Genomic DNA, 12086 nt, shown 5'->3' with positions numbered 1-12086 from the left:
CAGGCCAACGTTCGTGCAGTTGAGGCAGCTTTCAATGTCGGCCTAATTTTCCAATATTGGACCAATACAAGTGGCGTCGTTTTCTCCCAATATCAGGTTGATAAATATGGTGCATCACTAATATTGAGTAATATTGTCCTAATGGGTGGAAGAAGTACAAGACTCCGGTTGTTTGGCATATTCTGTCACAACCATGTTATTAAAGAGACTTTGTAATTGTTTTTAACAGTGAAAAATCTCCTTTAATCAATCACTTGTTTTATATTTATTCCTGATCTAAAGTGTGGGTTTGTTGCCCTTTCAGTACTGAGAGAAGTGTGATGTGAGGATATCGAGGAGGCCAGCTAATGTTTCCACTGACAACATTCTACAAAGTGTGTTTTCTACGGTCAAACTAAACAATGCCTTGTTTAGACGACAGAAACGAGGCATGCAAAGACTGAGGCAATGCAATCAACGTTCCCATTCAAAAATAACTGCACACCTTATTATATAAATTGGATTCAATTAAAGGTGAGGTGAATAGCATGTAATATGTACAATGGAAAATATGAATATAAAAAGAAATTGATAAAAAATGTCAAAATTAGGGCGTTATTTTTTAGATCATTTAAAGTTCCTTTAACGCCACTCATTTTTAATGACGGCCTCTTACTTGGAAAGCCGGTCCTGGGGGAATTCCAGTCACAACGCAGCAAACATGTGCATGTCAACGTTTAGCCGTAATAAATTGAATAATAATGCATATATTTATGGAGACTGCAGAGTCAAGTTGTATTTAACAATTAACAAAATTTGCAGAATTTCACAAGTTACTTCATGTTAAAGATTAGATAGCTCTTAATATGAAAAGAAAAATGCACCGAGCTGTCACCAATGTCTTACAAATGCAATTATGCCATCTAGTGGCAGAAAAATTACCAACACAAATCAATATCACACTCAATTTTTACAGTACAGTACATTTTTGTAATTTCAACTCAATTTTATGAATTATTAGAAAACCACGGTATCAATGACTAAAAGATGCTGCCATATTTCTATTATTTTTTTTCCCACTTTTATGTTAACATTAGTATGAAAACAGAAACAAATTATTTTATTGTACATTTAGAACAAATTTGCGATTAATTGTGAGTTAATGATGGAAGTCATGCGATTAATTTACGAATAAAAAATAATAATTTTCTGACCTCCCTAATGAAATGTAATAGCAGTGAATTGCTTCACTCATGTAATGCCACTTACAGCTATATTAGTCAAAAATCCATTTCATGGCTTATTAATGGTAAGTACTGCACACCACAATGTCAGATGGCGGTCTGACGAGTCATCTACCTGTCGAGTCGACGATGTGTCCGTTGGGCTGAGGTCCACTGGCGGCCTCTACGCGGATGCACACATCCTGGCGCTCTGACAAAGTTCCCTGAGAGGAGAGGTAGCTCGGCACGTCGGGCGGAACAATCGTCTCATCTGGTGGAAAACGAGTCACAAGCATCACAGCGGGGTCTCAACAAAGACACGGCTGGGGGTCGAACCACATTCATGTAGTTTGAAATGTTGACGCCAACTCACCCGTGTTGGTGACACTGCAATCCTCGCTCTTTTTCCTGGTCTGGTAGATGATGCACACCCACACCAGAGAGGTGACGACGATACTCGTCACCACGGCGATGACGACGATCCCGACGGTGACCGTGCTCAGGCCGGCGGCGGCGGCGCAGGGGCCGCGGCGCTGCGTGACCAGCAGCTGGCTGTGGGCGCGCTCCGTGCCCAGCGTGTTGGACATGAGGCAGGTGTAGCGGCCGGCGTCCTCCAGCGTGGCGGCGCCGATGACCAGCAGCTGGTTGCCGGGGGTGAAGTGATGGCGCTCAGATGGCCGCAGCGGCTGGTCGTTGTGCAGCCACGTGATGCGGGGCGGGGGGCTGCCCAGCGCTTTGCACTGCAGGGCCACCGTGTCCCCCACGACCACGTTGCGATCCTCAAGGTCCTGCGCCAGGTGGGGGGTCTCTGCAAGGCAAGATGGAAGGAATATCGTGTGAATGCTTAACTTGTTCACCAACACATTTTGCAAACTGTCTAGTAGTCACAATTTGACAGATGAAATCTGTGGACCAATCGATCTTTTTGGAAATGGGAAAAAAAAAGTATAGGACTGGAGTTTGACTTTAATATTTACTGTAAAGTCCACTGATCCCAAAATGTAAGTTTGGGGGTAACATACAGGTAAACGTGGGGCTTAATGAGAAAGTGATTTGTAGCGCATTTCATACTCTACATAAGGGCTGCTCAATTATGAAGAAAATATTAATCACGATTAATTTGATAATTAAAATCACGATTAGGACAATAATTTGTTTTTGGTACAAAAAGAAGAAAATGTTTTAACATGTAAAAAAAATATTAAGACACATACATTTCTTTGAAACACTATAATTATGCAAGTTCCTTTTGGTCCAAACAAGATTTATTAAATGAGTCATTTTAAAATAAAAAAAAGTGCAAATATATAAATGTAAACAACTCTCCAAAATTGTTTTTACAATTATGTCAATTTTGTAATTATGGAGTGTAATAATTGAAATTGTAATTGAATTTCGATTACAGCCCTACTTTACATAACTCAACCAAACGTTTCTGTTTGCGGGCCGAATGCAGAAAAATGGAAGAATGAAAACGCCACTTATAAAATTATTCAACTCTGATTAATTAAATACACAATTTGAAGCCCTGTCCCCAACTTGACCATTGCAATGAACAGCAGTCGAAGCACATCTCCATATATAAAAAAAAATATATATATATGTATATGCATAATGAAGTAAGCTGACTATTTTTGAAACATTATGGAAATATTTTGAAACATTTACTTCACAATGTGATATTGTCATAAATTAGTCAGAAAGTGGAAGAAACCATTTTCTTTTATCCACTACATTGTTTTGAAGAGTAATTGCGTTTAATACTTTATTTGCATCTTTGCATATTTAGAAAACCTCTATAGTATATAAACCAAATTATTGCCTTGCAAGGTGTGTCAATTATTTTATTTTATTTTTTGTCATGTCGGGGGCCGCTGAAAAATGGGACGGCGGGTCGCAAATGGCCCCGAGCTCCTGCTGAAATTAAAAGTACAACGTTTAAAAGCTGATACAAACAGAGTTAAAGGGATTTTAACACAAAGTAAATAAATGAATAAAAAAAGATTACTACAATAACTAAAAACAGGAACAAGATTTTTGAAAGCATGACTACAAATACTGTGAGAATCATAGGTATGCGAAAAGAGCATAGGTTAAACCTGGTTTTAAAAGAATTTAGACTTTTTTTTTTTATTCATTCATATTGTTCTCTCTGATAATAAAGCAAATCAGATATTTATATACCATATTGTACACAAGTACAGAGGAGGAAAAAAAGGGCTGTTTAAGGTTGAATGTGGGGAGGGCGGCTTATTTTACACAGGTGTGTGTTACGCAAAGGATTTTACGGTATGCTAGTGTCAGGCCTACGGCCTCGGGCCCCCGAGTGTGTGTGTGTGTGTGTGTGTGTGTGTGTGTGTGTGTGTGTGTGTGTGTGTGTGTGTGTGTGTGTGTGTGTGTGTACTTCTGAGTCCCTTGGCCGGCAGGTGTTTTCCATCTCAATCAACAGCCCTACTTAAGCCAGCCTCAGACTCCACCACGCCGCCAGATTGTCACTGCTTCGCTACAAGTTTGTACATCCGGCCACTCTAGTCTTTTTTTGATCAAGAGATTTTTTTCCGAATATCTATCCTGACTTGCATTTTGTCATCTGGCCTGTGCCACCTTGCTTGTGTTCACGCCCTGCTATCCGGAATCCGCTTCCCATCACACCACAAACTAACTCTCTCCTCAAAAGAAACTCTCCAACCTCTATTGGGTGTAATAGGGTGACCAAATGTTCTCTTTTGGGAGGACAGACTATTTTCTTACATTCAGGTGTCCGGGGGTTTTATAAATTCATGAAAACTTCCGGTTGGCATTGCGTGACTAAAGGAGGTGAAGACGACTGTGTAACTGCGACTGGTACCACAATTTCAAGGCTGGGGCAAGTGTCCTCTTGTTTTGGGAAATGGGAATATGGTCACCCTAAATAAATACTATATTTAACTACTCCCTCATCCGTAACCCTGACACTATCTTATTTCAAACATGTTTGAAATGCATTGTAAGCCACTGCATGCATTACATCTAAAATGGAAGATATTCATTTGCTGCAGCCAGAACCAGTTTGTGAACGTTTTCCTTTCACTCGGTCTATTGACATGACACTGTACAGACGACCTGGGGTCACACCCCTTCGCTGAGATAAACACACACATTTCCTCGAGTGTCGTTGTGCACTGGTTGAAAGAGGAACGAAAAGAACAGTGTTGTAAACATGATTTGCCCCATGGTTCTGACTGATTGTAGTGGCTAACAAGCGGATATATTTTAACATTCGTCTGGGTCATGTAAGGCAGTGAAATAATGAAAATAAACTCAGTCCTCTGTCCCGTTTTGCAATTGCATATATGATATATTGGTACTCGGTATCAGTGATTACTTAAGAGTGAAGTACTTGCACCGGTATCGGTCTGAACAAATGTGGTATCGATCATCCCTAGTTAAGGATACGTTTTCATTTGGCACTAAGAGGATTCCTCCAGGGACAAAAGCCTCCGGAGAACAATAATTTGAGTGTTTCCCCAGCAACTATACGTACCAGTCAATGGAGCACATTGACCTGTGTGTGTGTGTGTTCGCATACTGAGAACTTCCACTCACAGCGGGCCATACACAGATTAAGAGATCTCACTTAACCCACTTCAGTGGTCCGTCTCTCTACTATCAATCTTCTCTCACTCTCTCCACTTCAGCTCATTTTCTCCACCGTCCTTCCCTCCGCCCCACATGCTCCTCCTTTCCTTTCCAGGCTCATATGAGGCTCACATTTTTCTCGCCGATACAACTTTCCAGACAGGGGCCCCTGGAAGGCCGCCCGAACCCCCTCAGCACCGACCCCCACCGCTCCTTGGCCGCTCGCTTGTATATTTCGCTTTGTTGTGCGGCTTAGTCCTCAGTCGACGGCCTCAAGTACATTCCAAACGGCAAAAGCACCACCCGGACCTCTTTTAACCTGATGAAAACAATTCCGCGTTTATTCGTTTCGTTCCCGACAAGAGAAGACTAAGGACAAAGATGAGTTTGGTTTGAAGCAACAAGGCAAAGCGGCCAATAAAGTGCGCGCAATCAGGCCTGCAGTGAAGCAGCCATGACTGCTCGCTCCCACAGAGCGTGGAGGTGTAGTGGTGGGGGTTGTTTGGGAATGTCTAACAAACATCCCTCTGTGAGTTGCTATTGCTCCCCCAACAATCCCCTTTGACCCCAAACCCTGGCCTTTGGCCCCTGACCCCCAGCAAGGCCACAGCTGCTGAGGAAAAGAAAAATATAAAGCTGGCCATTCTACAGCTTTCACAAGAGAACAGCGTTATTTACAAGCGCTTGCCTTTGGAGATGTGGGAAAATGATCAACATCGGTTTACACTCACTTACAGCCTCGCTGTGCATATATGAACGGAAGCAAATGTCGAGATAATTACAGTACCTAGTACAGCGAGTGTAGCGTTGGCAGACACGGTCCCCGCCGTGTTTTTGGCCGTGCAGCTGTACACGCCCATGTCTTCCGGCTTGACGTCCATGATGAAGAACACGTCGTCGTCAGGCATGACATGCATCCGGCGCTCGCGGGCGGCGGGGAAATCCGTGCCGCCGTCCTTCTGCCAGGCAATCTGCGGGGCCGGGTGGCCCTCGGCGGCGCACTCCAGCCTGGCGGTGTGGCCTGTTCTGATGGTGCTGTCCCTGGGAGTCTTCACAAAAGATGGCAGTACTGTGGAGAAAGCAGACCGTCAAAATGGATGGAGGTGGCATCGTACGCATGGAAGCTTTCAAACGCATGACACCAAAAGGAGCTTCTCTATTAGAAGACAGTGTGGCGGAGTGTTAGAGAAATGGCTTCTGTCATGGAGTCAAATCAATTTGTTATGAATAGCCAAGAGAGGGAAAGCTTTTGTTTGGGTGAAAGAGAAAAAAAACTCAGCATGGCTACTGAACTCAATTGCGCCTCTGTCAACCGGAACAATTGAAAAGCAGATAAGAGCAACATCAACAGGCGTTTTATTTGCTGGAAGTGATGTGATCACACACATATTAACAGATAACTAATGGCTATGTTTTCGCTACACCGCCTTGATGTGTTTAAAAAAAATCCTATTAGAATAACAACAATTCTAGTGATAAGACCGATATGGTTTTTTTCAAGGCCGATACCGATTATTAGCAGTCAAGGAGATTGATAGGCGATATTTCAAGGCAATATTCATTTGCAGTAAAAGAGAAAATATTAGCGTAAAAAATTAAACGAACAAACTTTCTTTTAATTTTAAACATATAAAGAATTGACAACTTTGTTTAAAAATTCTAACAAAAATTGCAGGGAGCATGTGTTAAGCTAAATTAAAAATTAAGCAAATAAATAGTGGCCAGAAGTTTTCTACTGTAAATAAAGTTTTCTAAAATTTCAACATAATTTCTTTATTTTATTTTCAAAAATAGAAAGTGTAGCGAGTTCCCCAGTGTCAGCATGATAAAGTAGAAATTTAAATAAATTCATAAATGAAATTTCTTTTTATCTCAATGTGCGACAATTGCATGCAAATGTGCTAATTTGGGGTTTTCGTCAGGGTTCGGAAAAGGTTTCAAAACATCTTCGCAGAGAGTAAAAAATTGTCTGAATATGTTCAAAATGACTTTGCAACGAGTAAAAACTGTCTGTGAACATTTTAGAAATCCTGATGAAAATCTTAAATTCGCTAGGTCTGCAAACATTCACCTCACCGCTCAGTGAAATACTAGATTTATCGGCTTTCAGATTCGTAAAAAGGCAGATGCCAATATTTGTCAAAATGCCAAATATCACCATCGATAATTGGTCCATCCCTAAACAATTCCATCCGTATTATCAAACACGCTAATAAAACCTTACCATTGACAATGAGTCGGGCTTTGCTGGAGTAGGTGGAGCCAAAGTGGTTGGTGATGATGCACTGGTAACGGCCCTCATGCGCAAAGGTGACATGCCGCAGGTGCAGGATGGTCGTGTACTCCATCACGCCGCTGCCGCCTCCACTCGTCCTATCGGCCGTGGCGTCTTGGTGGTGAGCGCGCACGTGGGCGTAGTTCTCCGTCTCGGCGTGTTGAAGCAGTTCCTGATCCTTACGCCACGTGAAGGTCACAGGAGAGGAGCTGCTGCTGGCGGCCGTGCAGGTGAGACGCACGTTGCTGCCAAGGACCGCCACACTGGTTTCTGGCTGAACTGTGATCTGGGGTTTGGGAAAGTCGTCTAAAGATGAAGAGAAACGGAAGGAAGGATGGCAGAAGAGTGAAGACCAAATGGACAGTGAGTTTACAAATGAATATAACAAGGTTAAATGTAGGCAAAAATGTTAATGTAGGGCATGGGAGATCATATTTGGCAAGGTGTGGAAACTTTTTTGCTCAAATGTATTACCGTATGTTTCCGTCTATAATGCACACTGGATTATAAGGTGTGTTACACCTTTGTGAAACATTTCATGTTAAAAGGTGCCTTGTGCAGTTCAAAAAGGTCATATTAAAGTTTTTTCTACATCATGCATGATTCACTAATGCCCAGATGAGTACAAAAAGCCATGACTTTTTTAACGAAGACTGCGCCGATCAGCTTGTATTTCCCTTCATTCGTTCGCCCCAAATATGCCAAATTTTCTTGGGGGTGAGGGGAGGAATGTACAAGAGCCCTACACAGAGCCTGCAGTTACGCTTTAGGCCAGAGGTGGTAGTCGCGAGTAAAAAAAGTGACCAAGTCCACAATGCTCTTTTAAATTTTTTTTAATCTATTAAATGTAGCCGGGAAAACGGATACCTCATTTTGTTTTGTTTTGATAAATTCTCTGTCTCTTAGCCAATGAAATGCATCAGAATATACACGTGAGGGTGACGTGGGGCTCATAGAACTTCCTAAGATTTTATTCAAGCATTCATGGCTGACGCAGATTTGCGGGAATTATAAAATAAAATGACGGAGATAGACGATGACACTCGAGGACTTCAGACCAGTGGAACCAGTCGACAGTGATATATTGTAAAAATATATATTTGTAGATAATGATGATGTTGAAGATTTTGACAGCTTTGAAACGGAACGGAGGACGAGTAACCACTCGATTCCCCCGAGCTTATTACAACGGCGCCCCAGTGTTGAAGGTAAATATATCCGCAGATGCTACACTGTTGTTACATTTTTACTATAGAACTCTGGGCGCACCTATTAAAACCGATGATTACCGTGGCCCGAGCCAACACACTGTTTTATTGGATTTCTTTATGTGAAGTTTGTTGATTTAAAAAAATATATATTGAAGGTTTATAATAATAAGCTTTGTGTGAAAGCCACAGCTGTAAGCTCTCAAATGTTTTGGGAATTATGTTTCTATCTGCTACGGGGACTGAGATATCAATTATTAAATAGGCATTGACTGGGGTGATTCTAGTCACCCATAGATTTTAGTGGCACGTTTTGCCAGGCGCTTCAGGCCTTAAAGGGTGAAAGACGACAAACTGAAAAGCCAACATCCCTAACTTTCTTCGTGAACAAATGTGGATTTACTACATACAAAAAAAAAAGTTGACAGATTTTTTTAGGAGTACTGCACAAAAATAAATAAAAAATTGGTTCAAGGTCAGTGCGCACAACCAGAATACATAAGGCACACAAGATTATAATGGGCACAGTCGATAATTGAGAAAATTAAAATGATTTTAAGTGTGCGTTATAGTACGGAAAATATGGTACACAGTTTAGCTTCTTCATTTTCAAACGATAACTAAAAACATATTTCCAAGTGTTGGGAGCAAATGCCACGGGGCAAACAGGAATATCAAATTCAAAAAGACAAGTTAAACAGCCTCGAGCATGTCTGCTATTGCAGAGCTAACAAACACGCACGAACGCACACAGACATATTACTCACCGCACACAAAACTGCTGGATGGAGCCTGAAATACACTGGTACCCTTAAGACTGTCAGGGTGGGCACATGTGGCATTAACATCAGTCTGTACACCGCGGCTCACCAACCACTCGGGCAGCCAGCGGAGCTGGCAGTCGCACAAGAAGCTGTCACTCTGGATGAGACTGCGGGGAAGCGGCAAGAACGGGATATTTGATTGCGTGTGCAAGTAAAATGCATTCAAATCTTTTGTGGACAAAGTGCTCACAGAGTTTTAAGGTTCTTCATCTTGCTTAAGGCATCAGGCTGGATAGAGCGGATAGCATTCGCACCCAAGTTCCTGTGGGGATAGAGCAACAAGTCAACAATAATTCTCAGACACATTCTTCATCGTCATCATGCACATCATAAAAGATACATCCAACCAAATCCAGGTGTGTATGCCTGAAGATGGCTGTGAAAAAAGCTTATGGGAATTCTCAATCCTCTCGTTGAACGTGCCATATGTTCTACAACTTTGTTCCTGTTTAGCAGGAAACCAAAGGTCACAGTTGAAGTTGTGTAACGAGAAAGAAGCAGCTGGGTACTTGCAATGGCACTGGCCCACCACTCATTCTAAGGGGCCAGCTAAAGCTAATTTTGTGCATCTACTTCATGTTTCTTGCTAAGACTGCACCAAAATGGCAAAATATTGGAAAATGTGGAGATACTGCAAGCAATTTTTTGTTACCAATCTCCTCTTAAATTGAACAGAAGTTGAAGAATCTATTTTCAATGGCTTCTGAATTCAAAACTATCAATTTGTTATGTATTTATAATATGGTTAGGCAATACAATTATTTCACAGCAGGACTGTACGAAATTCAGAAATGACTTGAGAAAATAAATTCAAAATAAATTATTGAATTTGAATTGGGGTGGCAAACATGAAGCAGCATTGCAATTTAAATTCAAATTGCAGGAAGTAGAATTGAAATCCAAAAGACATTCATCAGGCAAAATTAAAGCATATTTAAGAATGAAGCTTTTCAATATAAAAGCCTTTTTACAACATGAATTTCATACAAATACTATTGTAAGGATTTAATGTACACAATAAATTATAGTAAATAGTAAGTATTAGTACCGGTAAGTAATTTATTGTACAGTAGTAATTGCTTTTATTAACATTTAAAGCTTATTCAGATAAAACAGATCATTAAAACTGTAAAAACTTTGAAATTGTTTGACATGACGTTAGAACAGAATGATGCTGCCTTAAAAACAAACAAAACATTTGAGGAACTGTTGACCATTAGATGCTTTAATAAATCATTACTACAAAAAACATTGTCTCATTTTATTACTTTGAATTAAAGATACGCTGCTAAGCTTTCCATTATTAACAAAATGTAAACTTAATTTTAGGCTTTGTACTGCCTTTAGAAGAAAAAAATATGTTCAAGTCCCATTTGTCACATATGTGATTGCATAGAATTCAATTCCACTTCCTGTGATTCAAATTCAATTCAATATACTGTGCTGTGGAATTAATTCCACTTCAAATTTATCCAATGAATTGAATTATGAAATTCTGAATGTCGCACAGTCATCATAGCCCTCCAAGATGAAACCATAACTACGATGTGACCAGCATCAAAAATGAGTTAGACATCCTTGCTATACATTTAACTATTGAAGTCAGCAGGCAAAATCACCCCCTTCCCAAACTATATGACCTCCCCTCATTGTGAAGAAGACAAAAAGCCTTGTTGAATACTCACAGGTGTTCCAGGGTGTCTAAACCAGCGAAGGCTTTCTTTGCCACGGATTTGATCTTGTTTCCAAATAGAGTTCTGCCAATTCCAAACAAGAAGGATGTCAATAGATGAAGAGCGCAGGGTTGGGGAGAGATTGGGAAGAAGAGTGAAGCACAATTAGCGAGGCTAAATCTGATAAGAGGCAGGGGATTGAAAATTTGGAAATGTGAGCTGTCTAGAGATTAGCCAAAAGGAAAGGTGAGAGAGGGAGTGTGTCAAAGTGTGTTGTCCTACTCTTCAAAGACTCACTTTTATCTTTATTGGAATTATATTAGCAGTGAGCCAGTGACCCCACAGAGTTCATGGGTATATTCAAGCTACCAGTCGAGAGCCTGAGCCAGTTGCTGTTCTTATTTGGCGTTCTAATCCGCAGTTTCACCTCCTTTACCTTTCCTTTACTTCTGACTCCTCAGCCTTCAATTTGCAGGAAGAGAATCACACACCACAAACAAACAGCTCATCTTGTCTCCAGATTAGGTCAACTACTTGTCATTCATGCAACTATTATTTTGAAGGAACGTATAGTTATAATTAGCAGTGCATTATAAAATAATGCAGCAAGTTTGGGCGTGACTGTGCGTACACTTTGATGTGCCGCCAAGCCTTTCTCTTTTTTTTGCATCCTTTCCCTCCCACGGCTCAGCTAACCAACCAGCCTTTGGATGCAGTGAGCCACTTACGCCAACACTTGACAAAAGACGTAGGGGTCAGAGTGTGGGGCGTGTGAGGCGTTTGATTTTGATGACTGAATGCGGCCCACAATTTCACCCTCTCTCGGCTCCCAACAACAGAGAGCGTGAAAGCAGGGGCAAGTAGAGCGCAAGCATGGAGAAGAAATAGAACTAAGCCTATTGGGGAGCGAACCCCTGCCAGTGTGAAGAAAAGCCCTTTCTCTTGCTCTTTCTCCTTTAGCAGCTCACACACTGGGAACCATCTTGGCTGGACACCATCTTTTCATTCTGTCGGTTGATTACTGGGTATTACTGCTTAAAGCCACCACCTACTCTAAATCCCAGGGGAGTTCTCAACAAATTTCCCAACTTTTCGCATTGAACTTCTTGCCAATTGTATTTGAAAAAAGGAAAGCCCGATTCAATAGGTGAAAAGTAAGGTCCTGACAGGGTGCCACGGCAAACTTGTCAATTTTAAGTGTGCGATGAAAGCATTGCAAAATGTAAATGCTGTTATCAACTTTTTGGGGAGTACCAGGGCAAGGGGGACTGTTAACAAAAATAAGT

General features: G+C 41.2%; 1 protein-coding gene across 1 annotated transcript in view; it reads right to left on the bottom strand.

The window, feature by feature from the left end:
* lrig1 (leucine-rich repeats and immunoglobulin-like domains 1) overlaps positions 1–12086 on the bottom strand; it is a 42901-nt gene that overhangs the window by 3480 nt on the left and 27335 nt on the right. The window contains exons 10-16 of the mRNA XM_086087377.1: positions 10813–10884; positions 9318–9389; positions 9071–9234; positions 7045–7401; positions 5608–5889; positions 1576–2010; positions 1339–1473 (exon numbers count right to left, since the gene is read on the bottom strand). Coding sequence (XP_085943503.1) covers positions 1339–1473; positions 1576–2010; positions 5608–5889; positions 7045–7401; positions 9071–9234; positions 9318–9389; positions 10813–10884 — 1517 coding nt within the window. The remainder of the gene's footprint in view (positions 1–1338; positions 1474–1575; positions 2011–5607; positions 5890–7044; positions 7402–9070; positions 9235–9317; positions 9390–10812; positions 10885–12086) is intronic.

This window comes from Leptonotus elevatus, chromosome 10, assembly GCF_054856555.1.
Source record: "Leptonotus elevatus isolate MCC_2025b chromosome 10, RoL_Lele_1.0, whole genome shotgun sequence".
In the NCBI taxonomy this organism is placed as follows: Eukaryota; Metazoa; Chordata; class Actinopteri; order Syngnathiformes; family Syngnathidae; genus Leptonotus; species Leptonotus elevatus.
Note: the sequence above shows the minus strand (reverse complement) of the source record. Positions and strands in the feature narration are given on the sequence as shown.